We start from the raw sequence: 22,666 nt of genomic DNA, 5'->3' as shown, positions 1-22,666 counted from the left end.
ATCTGAGAAAAGATTTCCTGCAAAATTTAAAAGAATATACCATAAAAAGAAACACTTAACTCACCTAGGATAACCAATCCCATTAAAATAGCAATTGTAGGCTTCCTATATTTATATTGAATTTTATTTCTGAATTATTTTTTCCCAAGGTATAGTTCCCATTATGCAAAGTATAATCCATGATTCATGCATAGAAAGTCATCTAATTAATGTAAGAATACTTTGAACAAGATCACAGGAGTGGCAACACCAGTACAGGTTATTGGTCTGTTATGTCAGGCATTTGCTTCTGGGGTGGCCTATATACTTGGGGTAAAAAACCAACCAACCAAAAAAAAAAAAAAATCAAACAAAAAACCACACAACCCAAACCAAAAGCAATTTTACACACAGAGGAGGGAACTTCACAGTATTACACAATGAAAATATAATCTCAGCTCTGGCAGCCAAGAACAATCATTATTATTTCAACCGCACAAGAGGATAGATAATTCTTAAATATTTTCACAGTATCCTGAAAAAGATCTAGCTTATTGTACATTTTGACTGTTTCTTAAGTTCTATAAACATGCAGTTTTTTGAGGTGGTCCATACCAAAAGTAGGTCACATAGTGTGCAAAAAAAGTATTTATGGTAGGAACTGGGATGCTTCATCTGAAGCAGAGAGCCTGAGCCAGCAGCAACTGGGTCAATTCTACACCACCTTCATTAGAATAAAAATGTCATTTGAATTAGCTTAAATTTTGGTACCCTGTTTACGTTTTTTTTTTTTTTTTACTTGGAATCTCAGAATTGACAGCACTGTCCTTGGCAGCGTTTCAACCACAGGCTTGAGGTAATTGGCGCTTCTCTTACAACCCCAGCTTCTTGAATCTGCATATTCAAGGACGTCACGTTTTTTAAGATGCCAGAAAACAAAAAGGGAACAGCAGAGAGCCGCGGCAGAGGCAGCACTAAGGTGCTCACGGTTGCCGGGGTGCCAGCCGCGGTGCCCGGAGCCGAGGCTCAGCACCGGGCGCTGCCCCCCGGAGCCGCTCGGGGCGCCCCTCCTGCTCCGCCGGGCTCTGGCGGTGCCGGGGCTGGGGCCGCCCCCGGGGCGGGCCGGGCCGGGCGGGGGCGGTGCCACGGCCGCTACAAAAGGCGCTGCGCCGCCGATTCCCAGCCAAAAGCGTCGGCTTTGGGCAGCCCAGAGCTCCGAGCCGGGCGTCGAGCGGCGCTCGGCCCCTCCGCGGCGGAGCGTCCCCGCCGCCCGCGGCGCATAAGGCCAAGGCTTTCCGACTTCAGCTACAGTGCTAGCTAAGTCGGGGAAGGCAACACGGAGCGAAGCCGCGTGTCCCCCCCCTTCTCTCGGCAGCGGCGGAGCGGGCCGGCATGGCGCGGGCAGCGGAGCCGGAGGGCCGGCGGCGCGGCGGTCAGTGCGGACGGACCGGCCCCGAGCGGTTCCGGGCGCGGGTGACCGGGCGGGGCTGCCCGCGGGTGGGGGGCACCAAATCGCGCCGTGTCCCGGTGGCGCCTCCGCTCGCAGAACGGTGTCCACGGCAGCGAGCTGTGCCTGCTGTACCGAAATGCGGTGGATGTGCCCGCATTTGCTTTAGCATCTGTTTCTTATTTCTCATTTAGGATCTGTGATTGCCTATTTTACGTCTGCAAAGTTTCTTCTTTATCTTGGACATGCACTGTCCACTTGGGTAAGTAAAATACTGCCCTGGTAGAAGTAGGATTTTATTAATCTGGCTATGATTTACCTGAGCTTTATTGGTGCTTTCCAAACATCTTCACAAATTAGCACACCACCGTAGAGGTCTTGTTACAACAGTTTGCTCTTAAAAGTCTTCATAATCTTTGCAAGATATCTTACAGGAGGTGTAGTTATAGTGCAGAGTAGTGCAGTGGTCAATTTTTGGAAGGACTGGTTCTGTACCTTTTAATGTTTTTAAAAAACTGTAGAACCAGTGAGACTCCTTATAGAGGGGCAGAATGAGAGACAGCCCATTGCAGCGTTATATGGAAAGGACTCATGTTTACTAATGTGAATTGCTCAGTGTTTACAATGGACTCAATACTGCCACTCATCAGCTAACTGGTTGACAGCATCAGGAGTTGTCCTCTTTTAAATCGCTTGCCTCTTGAAATTATTTCCTTTTGTGCTAATATAACTTACTATACCAGCTTTTACTCACTTGAAGAATACTTAAAAAAAAAAGCTACCTTAAGATATGCACTAATAATAGATAGTCTGATTCTGTTCCACAGAATAAAATTAAGAATATGTGTGTACTTTAACACAATCTTAAGTCTCCATACAATGGCTTGGTTCAAAAATAAATGGAAGGTTTCCCCTCATTTTCTTTGTTCTGTGTTTTGGTCCTGTCTTGGAACATTTGGGTTGGTTTGATGTATGTGTTGAACAAATGGCTGATCTCCAGTTACAACAGCGCATGCCTGACTCTGGAGCTTCTTGCTTTCGCTAACCTGAAAGGTCGTACTGATGTTTCTCTTAATGAAAACAGTCTTTGAGTGGTATCAAATGTTTGTTTAAACAAATGCAATATTTTGGCAGTTGTTAATATTAAAAAGCAGCGAGCCAAACAGCTCCTTCAGAAGCCAAGACTTATTTCCTGCCACAGTTTTTGTCAGTCATGCCCATGAAGTGTCTCACTGGCAATTTGGCCAACTCTGCTTACTCCTCTCTGGCCAGTGCTTCCCAGCTCTGTGGTGGGCTTGCTCTGAGACCCTGAGTAAAGGTGGCAAAGCAGAGTTAGAAAACAATCTTGTGCACAGTAACAAGTGATAGACTACAAGATGTCTGTTTAGCAATATTAATATAACCTGGTCAGGTCCTGGTGGGTTTTGTGCTGAAAATCTTGACTCAAAACCAAATCTCAAACCCCCAACCAAATCTGCTCAAACAACAGAAGTTATTCTGCAATAGCTTGTTTTGACAGAACTGGGTGCAGGACTTCACCTTTTGTATCTCCTAAGCTTTGGTGTTCCTGTAGTGTGAAAGTTTTTGCTACCAGAAACAGTAAACAAATACCTGACTCTTCAGAACACCAAGTAATAGATCATCCTTGTTTTAGAATGGCTCTGTCCACAATGCAAAACTCAAGAGAAACGGGGTTTTGCTGTTGTTGAGAGAGCTGATTAGGTTTTTGTGTTACTATGCCATTCCCAAATCCCAAGAGAAGTTGTAAATGATTAAACATGTCACATCTCCAGAAGTGTTCAGACTTGAACAAAGTCCAGACTCTGTTGGGCCCTTGCTCAGTCAAGTGTTTGAATGTGTGCCTGGCCTCAGGGATCTTAATGGGCTGGCCGGCAATGCTGCACTGGGGTCCCAGACCTTATGCTGTGGGTGTCTGTCCCTCAGCAGTAAAGGAACAGCATGGAACTGGGTTCACCTTCTTGGTGTCAGGCCTAATGTTTTCCTGGAGATCAGCTGATTCTGACTTCCAGCCTTATCTGTGCCCCTCAGGAGGCTGGCAGTAGGTGTGGCCTGGCTATTCCTCAACTTGTTGGCTTCAGTTCTGACATGGATTGTATACATTCAGTATAAGGGTAATTATAATTACAGAAGGGGAGGAGCTGTCTTTAAAAGGATAGTGATGCTGAACAGCTGTAGCTATTTAAAAGTTCTCAAAAAGGCACATTTGAAGGTGGGACTAAGTGTATGTAATGAAGGATCTGTCTGTTTCTCTAAAGAATATTTGCTGTTCAAATTTCAATAGCTCTTAGCTTGAAATAACATACCTGCTACAAAGCTCTGCAATCCACTAATATTGTTCTTCTTTATCTTTGCCTATTTTTTATGGTTTTTAATTCTTGAAAGAAAATCATACTTTCTGGTTGTAACATCTGTGGTTTCCCCAAAAATCTTCTCTGTGGGTTGACCTGATCAAAATACTCTGGGTAAATATGTTGGATAAAGTTGAACAGTGTTCACAGGCTCTCAGATAAGTGTGCAGCAAAACAGGAGTCAAAAGAACCTTTCTGTGAGTTTGAAGTGAAATTCAGGTTTTTTTTACTCTGACAGTAGTGACTGGCACTGACTTGCACGTGCTTAGATTTTTTTGAAAGTGCCTTTTTCATTTTGTCTGGAACATCTATGCATAAAGAAAAAACCCAAAATTAATATGAAAGGTTTTTTTGATCATTTTCCTAGCTTAATAAACAGTTATCTGGGTTAATTCACCTGCATGTGTTTTAAGTGAAATTCTATAAAGTACCATCTCAGGAGGTCATATTAAATATAAGTGAAAGCAGGAATTGGGAAATGATATGCCTGTGGATTCATTGCTAGGATATTTTCTATGTATTTCTGCTAACTAGCCATGGAATGTAAGTGGAACATATTTACAGAAGTCTTTAGGTGTCTCTTGAGTGAAAAATGGTTTATAATATATGAGGAGACACAAGATGATCATGCTTATAGTAACATTTGTCAATTTAGTTTAAAAAAGCGTACAAAATACCCTGGGGTTTATTTGGAAAGATGGAGTTTTTCTTCCCATGATTGGAGTATAATTTTTTTCAGCCTGTGTTTAAGGAAACAAGTATCAAAGTTTACATGTTACAATGTTTGCAGAAAACTCCAGTGAACTCAAATAACATTAAGAGGCAGGTGCTTTTTGTGTCTGTACTATACTGCGGGCTAATCACACTTCGCAATTATTCTGACCCTCCAAATAGTATGCTTTTTATGTAGCTTTTGATTGCTGTTACATGGTTAGATTTGGCTGGCTTGGATTTTTAAAAGTTCTTTTATGTTACACCTCCCCCAGCCCTTCCGAATATTTGAAGTCTTTAGAAATTTGCACTCTTTGCTGTATCACATAGCAACTATTTATTTAAGATAAGGCAACAGAAGAAAACAGTTTCATGTTTGGTTTGTAGGAGACTAATGTTAGAGACCCTTATTAAACAACCTGTGTGCCTTAGAATGGTATGAATGATTTCTATTCATCTGTTTTTTTACTGATTACAGAAAGGATTTTTCTGTCATGTATTTCTGCAATATGTTCAAAAGTGAAGTGAGATGTGACAAAAATACCTCCATGTATTTATTAGCAAACCAGAGAATGTTTTGAATAGAATGAAAATGACTTCACTTGGATGTGTTTAACAATTTGGGTGTCCTTTTTGTACATGTAGCAAGTGGTTACCAGGACATGAATGTGGTTTTTTTTAAGCACTGGGTTAAATTAGCAATAGGCTGAACTAGCAGTGAGTTTACAACAGGTTAAATGAGCTATGCTATTCTACCTCCTCTGGGTAATATGCCAGTGCTGAACACTAAAAACAGCTCAAGTCCATTGATTTTAGAAACTTCAGTTAACATTTACCTATATCTATCCTGAGTTGTATGATGACTTGTTTCCACTTGACTCACTCTTGTGTTATAAAGCAGCAGTTAAGCTTTGATCATCTAAGAGCAAACTGCTGCCTTGAAAGTTATTTAAATAGTGATGGTAAATCTGTTGTTAATATTTGATCTGTGCCGGAGAATTTGTGTAAGCTTTTTGAGGTTTGTTGGATGTGTCTGGTGACAGACTTTGTCCAGTAATATACTAATAGAAAATATCTGTGATTTTTGGATTTGTGGTATTACAAGCTGTAATGATCCACTTGATTAGGATAGATGATCTTAATGACACTGGGATAAAATCAATGGTGACAGGATGTATTAATCAACAAACTCCTAAGAAACCAATGACCACAAAAACCCCACAGCACCTCTGTGCATGTAACAAACCTCTATTTTAGTCCAGACTTTTGGCAGAGCTTTAGTAAACCATTGAACCTGTGTACCTGTAAAGAGCAACCAGTAATGTTGTGTATGTTCTCTTCCTCTTCAAGGGAGATCGGATGTGGCATTTTGCTGTGTCTGTGTTCCTGGTTGAACTTTACGGCAACAGCTTGCTCCTGACTGCGGTCTATGGCCTGGTTGTGGCGGGATCAGTTCTTCTCCTGGGAGCCCTTATTGGAGACTGGGTGGACAAGAACTCCAGGCTCAAAGGTTAGATGCCTTGAGCAGGTTATTTACCTTCCAAATTCATGTTTAAAAGGTGAAGCTGGCAGTTAATTCAAGTCAAATATGAGAATGAGGCTTGCTCATCTAAGAAGGGCAGATGGTTTCAGAGTGGTGATGGTTACACAGAGATACTCTCAAAGACAAGAGGAAAACATTTTTAAGTCATGTGTTTGTTACTCAGGCCAAATCCATGTGATGTGTAGAGGTGTATGGAAACACAAAAGGTAAAATATATGTAACTTTAAGGGCTACAGACCAAATTCTCTTTATGTTAAAACGCTAACATACACCTGTATTTTTTTGTCTTTTATCTGGATACAAACGTCTTTCACTTAAGTGTAAACACACTGTGTTTGCATTGTGCATTTTGCATATACACTGTAGTCTGTTTTACAAATAAAATAGGATCAAGTTCTTCAAATGAATTTTTGCTTTCCAAAAATTTTCAAAATAGTATTTTTTCCATGGTAGGTTGAAGATGAATTTCAGAGGCTTGAGCTAGGTTTTTACTACTTGAAACAGGGACTTTGAGAGAAGACCTACATTGAGTGTAAATCAGGAGCTACAAAGTTACAATGGACATTAGTTTGTTTTTCTAAGACAATGGAAGATTCAGAGTCTACTATAAAGTATACTTTTGCCACTTATCTTTTGAGGGAGACCAGGAAAACAAAGCTATTTAATAAATCTGTGTGTGTTCCTTAATTATGTCCACCTTAAGGCTATAGTTAGCTCATTCTTATGTTCATAACTGTTGCTCTGTTTGGTTTAAAACAGTGGCCCAGACATCCTTGGTTGTGCAGAATTCATCTGTCATCCTGTGTGGTGTTATCCTGATGATTATCTTCTTGTTTAAGACACAGCTCTTGACATTATACCATGGATGGCTTCTTGTGAGTGCTTCAACTTGTTAATAAGAAATTAGTTTATGAAGAAACTTTGGGAAGCATGGGAGATGGATGAATTTTTATCTTAAGCTTAATTCTTTAATCTGTACAGACATTTCTGGGAGCCAAAACTGGCAAATGAAACTGTACTTGTTAGGTAAACAGATATGATGATTGTCCTCTGCTAGGAATTGTAGATTTGATCTTGTTTTGTGTGAAGAATAATGCTGAAATGTATGGAATGAAATATAAAAGTCTTTTCTGCTTGTGTAGAAAGTGGAGATGTCCATCAGTGTTCTCACATAACTCTTTCCCCTCATCTCTCTAGACATTGTGCTATATCCTGGTTATCACAATAGCAAATATTGCCAATTTGGCCAGCACTGCCACAGCGATCACAATTCAGAGGGACTGGATTGTTGTGGTTGCAGGGGAAGACAGAAGCAAACTGGCAGGTGAAATATATTGCCTTTATAATACCTTGCATGTCTTACTTTCCAAGCTTGATTTTATTTTTGTTTTAAGACTAGAGTTTCACAGAGATCAGTGCATCTTTGAATTCCAGATATTATGAAAAAAAATCAAGTAAACGGGCAGCCTTTATTTTGCTCTTCCTTGCTCTGGACTACAGCTACCAAGATCACAAATTACTGTTGTGATTACAATTCAGTTAGGTATTCCCAAACTTGTTTTGCCCTCCTCTTAGTCCTGTTGCTGCTCTGTTAGGAAAACTAGTCTTGCTGAACAAGCCAAGTGTTGCAATACTTTATTTTTAGGTCCTTGGAATGAAACCGAGCACTCTTGCGTAACTGGGCTCCTCTCATAGGGATCAAAGAAAGATGCATGAAAATGAAGTCCAGAACAGTTAAGTAGGTATATTAGGAATTGCCAGTAGGTAATACTGTGCATGCAGGCACATTTAAAACCTTGCATTTCTCTAGCATTAGATATCTAACTCAGAGCTGTGAACTTCCCTTCAGCTAGAATTGGAAGCTCTGCTTTCCTTTGACATCGGGTGCTTTTGAGTATAGACTACAGATTAAATACTTTCTAGGCAAAAGATTGTTTGCTTCTCTCCCTGTGCCCTGCACTTGCACAGTGACATTGATACTACTAGGAGAGAGAATTAATTCCCATTTATATCCTATTGTAGCTTGGTAGTTATGAGACTTCTTGGATGTGAGAGACTGGGACTCACCAAGGCTGCACAGTACAAATTGCATCAAAGGGTGTACCACAATCTTTGGCTGTGCTGCTCCTCTGATTGTAATGAAGCAGCATTTTTTGTGATGAATTTGGCCAGGCTCTATAGACTCTGAATCAACCCCATAAGGGGACTTAAGCCTTCTCAGATAGAGGAACTGATACTGAGCTGCAAACAAGGCACAGAGCAGTTTAACATTACCCAGACCTCTATAGCTCACCTCTATAGTTTAGATACCTTCAGGCTTAGACAGCATTTCAGCTTCTGGACTCTAATTTTCTATAAAGCTGCCTGAATTGCCCATAGAGTTCAGAGTCCTTTTGGAAATTTCAATCCTGTATTCCAGATTTTTACTTGATGCTTATCTCCAATGAAGGAATTTCATCCCAGGAAAGGTTAATTCTTAGGTGAATTAAAAGTGTCATACTTTTATTTCCCAGTCTACAAATTATCTTCCTTAATCTTTTATTTTGACCTTGCAGTGCCTTTCTAGGTCATGCCTTTTGTAGAGCAGTAATACAGGTGAACTTTCTTTACATATGTGAGTCACAGGTAGAAAAATAGCAGCTATCTGTAAAAGTCTTAAGTTAATGAGAACTATTAAAACTTTTCTTGTTGTGTCAGATCTTACTCAGCAAATCATCTCCCCCATCCCTGTCCCACATAACACATGAGATAAATCACAGACCACACCTGCAGAGAACTGCATCCTGGGAGTCAGTCCTTCCTCCTTACTGCTTCATGAGCTCAGGCACAATTGTATGACCACTTATATTTTGTACTGAGAAATCAGGCAAGAGATTACTGTGAATTCTCTTATGACTTGATTGAGAATGAGAACAATCACTGGATTAAGCACCTTAGTTCAACAGATGTATCTGAGACATCCCTTCCAGACTGAACAGGCTTGTTTTCTGTTTAACCATTATGTAATCTGGAAACTATTGAAACTCCTTAATGTAAAAGAAAAAAATAATTAAAAGTAAGTGCTGACCCTGACTTTGCAGAAAATACTGTTGTCCATCTCAGCATTGTTAGCTTTCCTCAAAGAGAAATCTTAGTAATGCAAGTTAGTGGAGTAGGGAAATAAAAAATTACCTTAACTTCTCCTTTGTTGCCCTTGATTAGTTTTTCTGCTCACTCTTTGTACCTTTTCTGAGTGGAATTATAACTCAATTCAAAAAACAAAGGTTAGTTGGTTGGAATTTTTAGAGCCAAATACTATGCAAGTATCTCACTTGACTGTTTGACTGAGGGTTAACTAGGTTAACATTGAATTTACTTTAAAATAGAGTAACCCAAATGTTTCTTTGAATGATAAGGACTAATTTTCTACAGATTCAATAAAGCAGCTTCACACTGATGTAGAATTTCACTTGGCCTTCACAAGCTCTAGTTTTACAGTAGGACTCTAAAAGGGGCTTCATGTGTGAAACCACTGTCTAGCAATTTGTAGGAGTGGAAGAATGGCACTATTAATTGGAAACTTGCTGGAACCCAGACAGCTTAATGACAGTAAGGTAGATAAGATTGAGGGTGAGGCATTACCTAGCAGCAAATGAAAGATGCATTTGTGCTGAGAATAGGTTGCTTATTTTGACTGTAAACATCAAAGGACCAGAAAGGAGTGAGGACTTTGCTCAGTAAGATCTAAGGATGCCTACAACTGCCATCAACCAATGTGACTTAACAAGGAAATGTAAAAGCCATTTCAAAGTTCTGCTGCTATCACAGTGGTTCTTTGGCCACCAGTTATTAGAAGTGAATGAAGGAGGCTAAGAATACAGTGTTCCAGTGTTGGGAGATAGTAATCTATCTTCCCAAGAAACAATTCCACCTTCTGAGATTCCTGGAGCTGTGCATGCTAGGTTTGAGTGTTACAGGGCTAGAGCTCAGAGTCCACAGTGTCAGTGCTGTGTAAAAGTGATGTCATCTCATGATGAACGTGCCACTGTGAGCCCAGCATGCTAAACCTGGAAGACCTCATGCAGGCAAAACTGACAGGAGTTGTGTTTTGGCTTACAAGCACCTTGGTTGATTGCAGTGAACTTCAATATTGAAACAGTCTGAAGGTGCCTCTGGTTACCTCTGGAGCCAGTTACAGTTGGAGCAAGGCTTGTAGCTTTACCTTTATACATGTGCAATTCACAAATATGTCAATGAATATTTCACTGTAAGTGTTCACCAGTCATTTCATCATCAAATAATTTCTGACAGATATGAATGCCACAATAAGAAGAATTGATCAGCTGACCAATATCTTGGCTCCAATGGCTGTTGGTCAGATAATGACATTTGGCTCCCCCATGATTGGCTGTGGATTCATTTCTGGCTGGAACCTGATGTCCATGTGTGTGGAATATCTGCTGCTCTGCAAGGTTTACCAGAAAACCCCTACTCTGGCTCACAAATCTGCAAAAGTTGAAGCATCGGAACTGAAACAGCTGAATGTAAAGAAAGGTATTGAAAACACTGAAATGTAACTACTCAAATTCACTGTATATTCATTGCATCAGTCAAGCCAAGTGTTGACTTTTGTCTTCCACAGGCACTGCTTTGAGGCTAAATAGCTTTCTACTCCTAGCTTGGAGATTTCAGGTTTGGGGTATAGATACTAGAGACTCTAATCAAAGCAACACTACTTTGTGCAGCTTTTTCATAAAATAATTTCATAAAATGCAGCCACAGAATGAATTGTCTTCTCTTTGTTAACCCCTTAGAGCAAGTGTGCCTTGTAACTTCAGGCTGATCATTAGGAATACTCCTACCCATCAATAAGCTGGACCAGGCCCTTGGTTCTGTAGTGTTTACAGCCTCTGTAAGACTATTCCTTGCTAACTCATCTCTGCTTGCTTACACATAGCACTGACAGGCTTTCAGGAGGTTCTAGAATAGATGGTCATACTTCTATTCTGGCATGACTTAATGATTTTTACATGCTGCAGGAAATGGTGGAGGAAAAAAAATAAACTTTTTTGGCCTTCAGCTCTGCTTCCTTGGCCAAGCAGTACAAGTGGGATTTGCAGTGTTGGTGACTATGGCTGTTACTATAAGTAACACTGAAATTGATACTAAAGTTACTTTAGATAGACTCAATATCAGAAATTTAAATTCAGAAGCAGACTTTTTATTGTGAAGTTGTAGAAATGTCAGATCCTGAAATGCTAAACTTAAGTGTTTCCCCATTTTTAAGGTAGCAGTATATAACACTACTGAAAGCTCATGTTATGCCCCCCAGCTGTAACATAGGTGGTGGGTTTTTGTTTGTCTTTTGTTATTGGTTTTTTTGAAATATGAAGAATTCCTGAGTTTTGTTTAAATGCTAACTAACAATCTTGTTTCAATATATGGTGAGTTAAAAAGCTGCTACTAAAACTACTGAAGAGATCTATCTTCCCAGCCATCCATGGTGGTAACAGCTGGTCCAGTAAGCTGTTGGACCTGACTGGTGGCAGTTGAGTATTAGAGAACAAGAGAGTGTAGAAGGCTCCAAAGCTTTGGCTTTTTAATACTTCTGGAGAATAGTAAGCATTTCCTACCTATTGACATTTGCTAAATGCTTCAATCTTTGCTGTTGTAATATTCTGATTTCATTAGAAGACTTGTGTTTTTAAAAGTTGACGTACTTCAAGTGTCTCACTTGCTGTATGTGGAGTTAGTTTTGAACTTTATAGTGTAAAAGCACTGCTCAGGTATCCAGACAATTGTGGAATTTGTCCTCCTTAGTAGTGTAAATCGTGCTGTGAGTTTTTGGATTTTTGTTTATGATCAGTGGAAGTGCCTTTTTCCTTCAGTACAGTGAGAATGGAATTGTAGAAATGCATAGGTTTTTGGTTTGTTGTTTCTTTTTAAGTCAAGCTTTGAAAGCTCTTGACTCTGGATAGGCTTCAGCCTTGACATGAGATACTGACAGATGTTTAAGTATGCCTTGTTTTCATTCAGTGCTTTTAAGCATACAAAGCTGTGTTAAAATGCCAACTGACACTGGCATTCATTAAATAATTTCTCTGTGGAGCTGGGGCATTCTTGTCTAGAAGCAGGCAGTGCTTTTTCCTATCACTGTTTAATTAATTAAACTGATAGGGATAAACTGTACTTGATCTTACTCCCCAGGTAGGATTTTAGAAGGCTTTAAATGATTTTAGTTTAGGTAATTAAGAGAAAGCTTGGCAGTGGAGCTTGACTGATGCACTTCTGCAGTAGTGAACTTCTGGCAAACAATCATCAGTTGCTTTACACTGTGCATTTTGCAGGCAGGAGTGTATCTGACAGCTCCATTTCTGTTTACAGAGAGTGACATGAAACCTGCTGAAGGAGTGCAGCTAATTATTGAGAAAGATGTAGCTGGCTTTGAGCCCCAGCAGGAGAAGGAAGTCGGCTGCGCTGCCCGGATTGCCGAACCTTTCATAACCTTCCGGGATGGATGGGTTGCGTACTACAACCAGCCGGTGTTCCTTGCAGGCATGGGCCTTGCATTTCTCTATATGACTGTTCTGGGATTCGATTGTATCACTACAGGCTATGCATACACTCAGGGGCTGAGTGGCTCTGTGCTAAGCCTCCTCATGGGTGCCTCAGCAGTCACTGGAATCATGGGAACAGTAGCTTTCCCTTGGCTTCGGCGCAAATGCGGCCTCATTCGCACGGGCCTTATTTCTGGAGTCGCTCAGCTTGCTTGTCTGATCTTATGTGTCATCTCTGTATTTATGCCTGGAAGTCCTATGGATCTGACTGTTTCTCCATTTGCTGACATCAGTGCCAGGCTGTTTGAAAATGAGCCATTGCCTACTATAGCATCTCCAGAACCTGAAAGGATTTTTGCAACTGGAATGCCCAACTTGGTAAACGGGTCTATTGCTCCTGCTAACAGTGACCCAGAGATGAGTCCTGAGCCTGTGCCTTTAATCTCTGTTAGTCTCCTGTTTGCAGGAGTCATTGCTGCTAGAGTTGGTAAGTATTACGTTTCTGCAATTTGGTTTAACATCTACTTTTAATTCTAAAAGTTAGTTACAGTGCCTGTCAACTAAGTAGAACTTTTGAATTAGAGGCAACAATTGGAATGTTACACCTTGTTTCTGGGGCTAGTTGATTATACATCACATAAAAATGAAATGATGCTGCAAGAGTATCACTAGGGTGAAGACTGCAGTACTAACTCCATGTATATTTTATGTCACTAATAGGAGAAAAGTTACCACATTTGGAGATTATTGTAACATATTTTTTGGAAAGCTTATCTCTAAATTATTTTTGTTCGCAACCAAATGAAACCACTTGTTACTAGGAAACAGCACCCAACACATCTGCTGTGAAAACCTTTGCATTTCAGAGTTTACTAAATTATTCCATTTATTTAAATTGCCTTGGCATTTAGAAGGAGAGCTTTGATTTGGATGACAGCTTAAGTTTTTGGGGTATTGCTGGTTAGCAATAATAGATAATAGAGTTTTTGGGGTATTGATAGATAGATAATAGATAATAATAGATAATAAGTTTTTGGGGTATTGCTGGTTAGCAATAACAGATAATATTAGTATCTGTCAACAGAATAGGCAGTCTAACATATAAATGTAATGAACAGTAATGTTCATCTGTAGAATCATTATCCTCAATTTCTGCAGTTTTTGCTGAATTCTGGAGGAATAAAATACTTGATTCACATGCATTAAGTTTTTTGCAAGATAGGCTTCTAAAGCTGAGTCATGAACAGACTAAACCAATATGGAAGCTGATGTCACCCATTTGAAATGTGTATTCTGCATAGTTTAAAAGATGTTTGTGGTTTTTTTTTTTAATGCAGAACTTTAGTGATTGCACCTAGCATGAATATGCTATAAATAGCTGTAAGCCAGCTATTTAAACAAGAAAAGGATGAGTAAAACATTGACTCCTTAGTCATGATGAAACAGCATGTGACAGGCAACTTCATGTATCAAGTTTATTTATGTATTATTTCATGACATTTTTTGTAAAAGGAAAGTTAATTGCTCTAGACTGTGAGTGTGAAATCATTTCTAGTCAACAAGAGGATATCTTATGCTGTGCATTTTTGGCAGAAGTGAGTGCTTGGAAGGATGAATTGAATTGTGCCCGTGATGAGTTTGCCATGGGAAGCCCAGCAGTATGGATAATTGTTTTCTCTCTCCCTAGGCCTTTGGTCCTTTGATTTGACTGTCACACAGTTACTCCAAGAAAACGTCATAGAATCTGAAAGAGGCATCATAAACGGTGTCCAAAACTCCATGAATTATCTTCTTGACTTGCTGCACTTCATCATGGTCATCTTGGCCCCAAACCCTGAAGCTTTTGGCTTATTGGTGCTTATTTCTGTGTCTTTTGTTGCAATGGGCCACATAATGTACTTCAGATTTGCTCAAAAAAGCTTGGGAAAACAACTTTTTGTTTGTCACACTCCTGATCCCAAAGCAACCCCTGACAGTTCACCACCTGGTAACACATCTACTGTCTGAAAGGATCCACTTCTCTTTACTAACTTAGTTTCACAAATACCATGGTTAAGCACATATACTTCCACTTCCTTTTATGACCCTGTTTGAGGTGTTTCTCTAGAGTTGAATGCATAACTTAGCTCTTTGAGGAAGCTTTCCCAAGAGAAAAAATTAGTTTTACAGTGACCCTGTAAAGGTTTCATGTTTGGCAGAGGACAGCCTGGCTGGATCTTGACAGCTGCAGTATCAAAGGTTCCCCACAAGTCTGGTGTTTGATCACAAAAATACTGTTCAAGTTCCATGGCTGACCCCTACAGTGATACTGTGGTTAAGTGGTTATACATACTCAATTTACCATGAATTCTGAATAATTCTTGTGTTCATTGAGTAAAATGAGGTCTTTCCTTTTTAGTTACTTTGCAATAACTTTTTATACAGTATTTGATTGTTTGGAGTTTTTCTCCAATATTCCTTTACCATGAACAGTTCTGCTCACCTTTATTCTTAAACTGGTGTAAACATCCTCTCTAAACATTGGACTTTGATGGTCCTTGTGGGTCCCTTCTCACTCACAATATTCTATGATCCTTCTTGATTCTTCTAATAAACAATTTTATCTTTTTTTTCCCAAAACCTTTATAGTATTTTATGTTTTGGTTTAACTTTATGGAAACACCTTTGCAGGTTTTTTGCATGTTTCCTTACAAATTAGAATACTGTTAGGTACAAGATATTGTATTACACTTTCGTTGCACTTCTTAGAGTAAAGCAGCCTCATTTAGCAGAAGCTATTGATGTAATATTACAAAGCATGGCTTTTAAATTACAAATGGCAGGTTTGCTCGGGTTTGATGTAGCAGAAAGTGCTAAGGTCAGGAGTACTGGTACAGAAAGATAAATTCTAGTGCTGACTTAGTTTTTGCCTCAGAGTACAAGCAGCTTTAGTTAATTTTCCAATATATCAGGCTTTATTAGGGTTTCTGAAAACAATTGCATTTGAAAATAGTTACTATTTCATGCAAAAGGTGGATTATTTGCATTTATCTGATGTGTATGTGAATTTTGACTTTGTTCTAAAATACTGCTAAACCAATGAGATGACGGATTGAGAGGCCCTCTAAAGCAACTGTAGAGCTATGTTAATGATACCTCCCCTCTGTTCAAGAAGTTCTTGCCTTTTTTGTTAGTTTTGTTTTGGTTTTTTTTACCCTGCATGTGTACTAACACAGTACTTCCATAGTCATTAACCCTACGTGCACTTTTGTGGAAATTACGCACTTTGCTTTCTCAGTAGAGTTGAACCTGGTGGTGTTCTGAGTTTTCCTATGGCTTGGCAGTCTGACTTCTAAATTTAAATATTGGTAAAATGTTTGTTTGCAGAACAAGTAGTATGTGAAAACATAATGTCAGCAACTTGTGAAAAGTATCCTCTGTAACTTTTAAGGGTTTTTTTAATTTTAGGTACTGTCCTTCACGGTCATATATGCTGCCAGACTCAGGCCTGGAATGTAAGTGTGTGAACTCCATTGAAATTAAAGGCGTTACACCAGGGCTGAATCTAGGCCAGTCATCACACATTTTGTAACAATTACATTATCCATCAAAGCATGTAAAGAACCTCTAGTGGCTTTTGTCTCAGATATACTGTTTTGTGAGAGGTGTGAAATGGAATGAATGGGAATCCAATGTACAACCAATGCACTTGTAGCCCATAGTTTTCAATATCTGGATGTAATGATTTTTCTCCTCTAATGGACCAAACCTAATAATTTCTCTATGTTGCTGAAAGCTTCTCAGGGATGTTTTCACTAGGTTTATAAGTGTTTATACTTCGACCAAGCATTAGGGTTTTGTTTTGATATAATAAAGTAAAATATGTAATTTAGAGTAGGTTTAAAATTTGTGACTCAATCCTGAGTCTAACTTAGGGAAAAGGGAATTTTGCCATCAGCAGAATTTGTCAGAAGACAAATAAAACAAGCTTCTTATCTAGATTTGTAGAGTAAATATGTCCAAAGGATAGCTTTATGTGGTATATGATAAGTACACTAGTAAATAAAATAGCTCTGATTTGCCAAATATATTTTCTCATGTGTATCTAATTTAAATTGGGACCAGATTTTAATAGTGTTAAATATAAATAAAGGTAGTCCAAATGTCAGTGAATGCCTCTATACTGCACTTTGAAAAACATCTGAATGCCACTGTATATCTTGGACTCATTGGCCATCAGGGAAACAAAGCTGGAAATGCAGCTTTTTTTTTTGTGCTGTCTACAGTGCACAGAAGCCAGGGTGCCTAAAATGTAATGCTGTAGCACTAAGCACCAGCCATCCTAGAGAGGATGTATTTCTGAAGTCTAGAGAGCTCCAAAAATGTGACAAATAGAGCTGGGAGCATGCCATGTTCCTGCCTGTTTCCAAAAGCTTTTTTTTTTTTTTTTTTCTTTCTCCAAGAACAATTTAGTCTTGTTTAATTTGAGTAGCAATTTGTTTCATAAATAGTTCCACTAGATAGTGCAGTACTATTAGGAGAGGACTGGAGCCTTGTCTTGGGTAAATATGATGTGGTTAGGATTCATATGTGCACATCACAGCTGGAAGGCAAGACAATCCTAAAATAGAAAAGTGAATGCTAGTTTGAAGACAAACAAGGAAGTTTAAATTGGAAAAGTTGTGTGTATTGGTCTGCATTGGATGTCAAAAAAATTGTATGCTGCTTGAGCACAGCCCATTTGTGTGTGAATCCAAGATGTGTGCTGACACCTGTACTCAGTAGTGCTTTGAAGCAGTATGGAGCCTGAAGTCTTACTTAGCAGGATTTCATTAAGTAAGCATTTTTGGCCTTGTATTTATTTATTTTTTTTTTAAAAAAGAAGTCCAAATTGGATGAAAACTGCCCTTAAAATGTACGCACTAGAAATCAATCTTACCAGAATATTTTATTATACAACCTTATGCTGGACATAGTATTGATTTATGTATTACTGTTGTTAAAGCTAATTAATAAATTTGCATAAAAACTTATTTGTCCTGTATTTTTCAGTTTGTGGGTATCTGGGTATGCTATGCTTATCATGGATCCTGTGTAGAAAGCTATTTTGTATAATGGGCTGAAACTGCCATGAAGCACAAACAAAGAGCATTGAGGAGGATGCAAATAACAAATGTTAAAACTTTCAATGACCTTGTTACTCTTTGGTGAATTGATTTTTATTTACCATCCACCGTACTAAGCTAACACACAAGAGATGAAGCTCTTGCAGCCTCAGCCTGGATCTTGCACTGGAAATAGAACAGTTTTGTGTCTTGGCCTGCTGAGCAACAGAAAGCAAATTATTTTACTTTGCCATGTATCTTTACCATACTTTACACACACATATCTTTACAATTTGGGATTATGGCCTTCTGTTGCAGCAACCTGTAGGTGAGAGCTCTGGGGATAGGAGTGGTCAAGGTTTAGTAGTCAAGTACTTTTCAATGCTAAACCCAGAATGTTTCCTATAGGACTGATTCTGGCTTTGTGCATTTAGGATATGTTTGCACAAAGCATCAACCTTGGATGTTACATTGGTTCACTAGGAGCTCTCTCTACTGATTCCTCTTTGAACTGAGTTTCCTAGAAACAGACCTTTATGGTTGTTTGCCTTCTTCACTGCCACTTAAAATTAAGAACAAGAGTTAGAATACTGATTTGAAAATGTAGGTATACATATCCACTCCTGTAAATATAAAAGTACAGAGAAAAAGATTTGTGAATGATATTGTGTACTTAACAGGTAAATAATATACTTCTTTAAACAGAAGTCCCTTCACAATGTACTGTTTGATGGTTTCACTGTTTTTTTAAACTCAGCTGTAAACATTTTGCACAGCTTTGAGGTTTTGAAGCCCCTGAGGAATTCACTGCTCAGCAACTAAAGGTAAAATGATAGGAGATACCTACCACTGTTTGTTTGCTTGTTGCACTACTTTGCTTACCAGGTAGTTGAGATATCAGCCCTGCCTGTGGAGGGCAAGGTATATTGTATATTCTGTGTATTCTTCTCCTCTGAAATATTTAACTGCTTTTGTTTTCAAAAGCATTTTCAAAAAGTGAGCCATGGGTAATGGGGTATGAAAGTTGAATCTTCCTAAAGGAAAAAGAGTGAGCTCAGACCCTTCGCTTTAAACTGTTTTGTTTCTTTGGTGAGAAATCCAACATCTAACTCAGAAATTCCAAAGGAGAAAGTAGGTTCATATCAAGTAATTTTAAAATACTACAGTCCCTTCTGTATTTGCTTCTTTAAAGTATATGGTGGATGTCCTAGGAATCAGAGTAAAGACTGTTTCTGCTAGGGAAGAGTGCAACTAGTGTTGTAGCTTTTCTGAGTCTAGCACTCTGGAGGTGGTAATGCCTTTCTATCTGCCTTAAGGCTGGCCTACTTCAGATTCTCCAGGAACATATTGTGCTGTACTCTGCATTCATGTCTTTCTCAAGTACTCAGTACTAGAGACGTTAGTAGTAAGTATTAGAGTAGTAGTCCTTTTTTCACTTGCCCTCTGTAGTTACTCATTCTCTTTCCTGCTTGTGAGTGCTTTAACTGCATGGTGTAATAAAAAGTATTTTATTCCTGGAATAAGACTATGCCTTTAGCTTCTGCTTTTGAAGACACAATTTTGCCCCTCTGAAGGGCAGAAAAAACTGAACAAGGATATTTGCTTAAGGGCTTGCAGGCAGTATGGACAAAGTGCATGCTGCTCAATAATACTTTTTCAAATACTTCAGCTTGTCCTTGTGTGGGTCAATATTTCTTTCTAGTTAAACTTTATTTCCCTTGTGGTCACAAGGGAAGCATGCAACTGTGTGCTTTTTTACTCTTGGTATAGGGTGATGGAGCAATCTGTTTTCATACATGCAGTGTTAAGAGTTCTTAATCCTTTGTATAAAGTGTAAGGGAAGTTACTTCATTTACAAAATCTGGAGTCGCTTCCTTTGGCTGATAAGGGAAAGAGAAGGTACAGTAGATATCTAAGCATAACTCATTAAGATCAAAAAACCCCACCCACAACAGCAAAGAGTGGCTCAGAAAATATCCCAACTTTTTCATGGTAAGTCATTGTTGATGTCAGCAGGGAGGGAGACAGCATAACAGGATATCCTCATCCCAGTGCTGCCAGACTCCAGTCTGAGGGTGAGTCCTGCCTTGAGCAGCACCACCAGTGCAGTGTGGGTTTCCCTGTGTGTGTCCTTGGCCCGTGCCAGCTGCAGGAGCTGTGGCTCCTGCCCCTGCCTTGTGTCATCCTGTCCCTGCCACAGGGAGGTGGGCCCGCAGAGCTGCCCCTCCCCTGGTCTATGGGCAGGGCAGAGCCCGTGCTCCCATCCTGATCCTGGGCAGTGCCACAGAACAGAGCCTGTGCTCCCATCCTGATCCTGGGCAGTGCCCCAGAGCAGAGCAGAGCTTGTGCTCCCATCCTGATCCTGGGCAGTGCCCCAGAGCAGAGCCTGTGCTCCCATCCTGATCCTGGGCAGTGCCCCAGAGCAGAGCCTGTGCTCCCATCCTGATCCTGGGCAGTGCCCCAGAGCAGAGCAGAGCTTGTGCTCCCATCCTGATCCTGGGCAGTGCCCCAGAGCAGAGCAGAGCCTGTGCTCCCATCCTGGGCAGTGCCACAGAGCAGAGCCTGTGCTCCCATCCTGGGCAGTGCCCCAGAGCAGAGCCTGTGCTCCCATCCTGGGCAGTGCCCCAGAGCAGAGCCTGTGCTCCCATCCTGGGCAGTGCCACAGAGCAGAGCCTGTGCTCCCATCCTGGGCAGTGCCCCAGAGCAGAGCAGAGCCCTTGCTCCCATCCTGGGCAGTGCCACAGAGCAGAGCCCTTGCTCCCATCCTGGGCAGTGCCCTAGAGCAGTGCCTGTGCTCCCATCCTGGGCAGTGCCACAGAGCAGAGCAGAGCCCTTGCTCCCATCCTGGGCAGTGTCCCAGAGCAGAGCCCTTGCTCCCATCCTGGGCAGTGTCCCCGAGCAGAGCCCTTGCTCCCATCCTGGGCAGTGCCACAGAGCAGAGCCTGTGCTCCCATCCTGGGCAGTGCCACAGAGCAGAGCAGAGCCTGTGCTCCTATCCTGATCCTGGGCAGTGCCACAGAGCAGAGCCTGTGCTCCCATCCTGGGCAGTGCCCCAGAGCAGAGCCTGTGCTCCCATCCTGGGCAGTGCCACAGAGCAGAGCAGAGCCCTTGCTCCCATCCTGGGCAGTGCCGCAGAGCAGAGCCCTTGCTCCCATCCTGGGCAGTGCCCCAGAGCAGAGCAGAGCCTGTGCTCCCATCCTGAGCAGTGCCCCAGAGCAGAGCAGAGCCTGTGCTCCCATCCTGGGCAGTGCCCCAGAGCAGAGCCCATGCTCCCATCCTGGGCAGTGCCCCAGAGCAGAGCAGAGCCTGTGCTCCCATCCTGGGCAGTGCCGCAGAGCAGAGCCTGTGCTCCCATCCTGAGCAGTGCCCCAGAGCAGAGCAGAGCCTGTGCTCCCATCCTGGGCAGTGCCCCAGAGCAGAGCCCTTGCTCCCATCCTGGGCAGTGCCCCAGAGCAGAGCCCTTGCTCCCATCCTGGGCAGTGCCACGTGTGCACAGGGCCCGTGAGAGCTCTGAGGGAGGGATGGACCAGCTGACAGGACAAACAGCCCCTGCCTGGCTCTGTGCTCTGCCAAAGACCTTGGGGAGCCCAAACAGTCCCAGGCTTCTCTGCCCACCTGCTGAATCAAACTTGGAGACCTTTCTCTTTCATCATATTTGGATGGAATTAACTGAGTGGTTCAAAAGCTGTTTGTCAGGAAGTGAAGGAGGTGGCAGAGCACAGTGTGATTGAGCAAGTTCTGTGTCCTTGGAAAAAAGTGGGTAAAAATATGTCCTGTGTGAAATGTCATTACGTCTATTGCCAACAGCACATTGTAACAAACTGATGAAGTAGTCCAGAAAAAAAAAAAGAAAAGATGAAATTCAGTGCAAGGCCCTATATTTAGGCACAACCAACTGACTCCCCAAATACTGGGTAGGGAATGGGTATCCACTATTGTAGAAAGTAATTGTGAGGTTATAGCATAACAAAGAGAAAACATAGGTAAATGTGAAAAAATAAATGGAAATGGGATCTGTAGCATGTATGCTTCATTAGTGGAATCATACAGGGTGCTGTTCTCTTTGAAACTGAAAACATGGAGACTTGTATCCAAGTTTTCCTTTGTATCTGTCTTGAACAGCAATAATAACCAAAGAGAAGCCAGAACAGTGTAACAGCTGCAGTCAGAGCTCTGGGAAGTGCTGAGCAAAGCACTCTAGGGGACCTGGCTTGAGCTAGGAGGTTGGACTAAGTGACTTTCAGGGGTCCCTTCCAGCTGTACCCATTCTGTAATTCTGTGAAATGAGTGAAAGAATTCAGGACATTTAGAGACTGAGGTGAATGCCAACCATACCTGCCAGTGTAAAAGGGGATGGAAATAATGTGTAATCTTGCTTGAGAAGACAAGCATTAGCCAAGTCAGGTTACAGCATACTTGTAACAGTTGTGGAGTTTCCAATCCTGAGCTGGTATGATTTTTTCCCAGCTCTGTTTTTCTCCAATTGCATGTGATGTATTTCTACAGTTCTTTCAGTTCAGTGTTTCCTCTAGTACTGCTGCTGAGGCAGTGGACTAGTCTTACTGTTCACCTTCACCTCATAAGCAATTTCTGGATTTGCAAATAAAAGTAGTTCTGCAGGATTAGTAAAATGTTTGGGAGGCCTGTTTAAGAATTTAAGGGTATTTTTTTAGTACTGTCAAAACTTCACAATTACCACAAGCACTAATACAGCAAATCTTCACTGTTTTTCAGAGTGCTCACATAATATTCCTGTGCAGAGCCTGCCTGTATTTAATGTGTACATCTCCTGTCCAGCCTCCTTCTTTGGGCTCCTTTAGCTGTTGATACCCTGCTGATTTAGGTAAGAGCTGCAGCTCTTCGAGAATTGGGACAGTGTATTTTCTGGGCCTGCTTCTAGAAAGGCCCAACTTGGTTCTCAGGCTGCTGAAAAAGTAAATTCCATGTGTGAATTCCTTAATTTCTGTGAGCTTCCTTCCACTGGCCGACCACATCAC

General features: G+C 41.0%; 1 protein-coding gene across 2 annotated transcripts; it reads left to right on the top strand.

The window, feature by feature from the left end:
• Positions 1–1,147: 1,147 nt before the first annotated feature.
• On the top strand, positions 1,148–17,597 carry SLC40A1 (solute carrier family 40 member 1). 2 transcript variants are annotated; one of them, XM_054636434.2, is made up of 8 exons: positions 1,149–1,411; positions 1,621–1,688; positions 5,857–6,016; positions 6,809–6,924; positions 7,247–7,373; positions 10,340–10,582; positions 12,413–13,072; positions 14,273–17,597. In XM_054636434.2, exons 1-8 carry the CDS (start codon positions 1,372–1,374, stop codon positions 14,590–14,592), a joined length of 1,734 nt encoding a protein of 577 aa, XP_054492409.1. In that variant the 5' UTR covers positions 1,149–1,371; the 3' UTR covers positions 14,593–17,597. The 2 variants fall into 2 exon arrangements, with proteins under 2 accessions (XP_054492410.1, XP_054492409.1); XM_054636435.2 differs by lacking the exons at positions 6,809–6,924; positions 7,247–7,373 and having other exon boundaries at positions 1,148–1,411.
• Positions 17,598–22,666: the final 5,069 nt, after the last annotated feature.

The sequence above is a fragment of the Agelaius phoeniceus genome, chromosome 7 (genome assembly GCF_051311805.1).
Source record: "Agelaius phoeniceus isolate bAgePho1 chromosome 7, bAgePho1.hap1, whole genome shotgun sequence".
In the NCBI taxonomy this organism is placed as follows: domain Eukaryota; kingdom Metazoa; phylum Chordata; class Aves; order Passeriformes; family Icteridae; genus Agelaius; species Agelaius phoeniceus.
The sequence above is the reverse complement of the archived record's forward strand: the minus strand, read 5'-3'. Positions and strand labels throughout refer to the sequence as shown.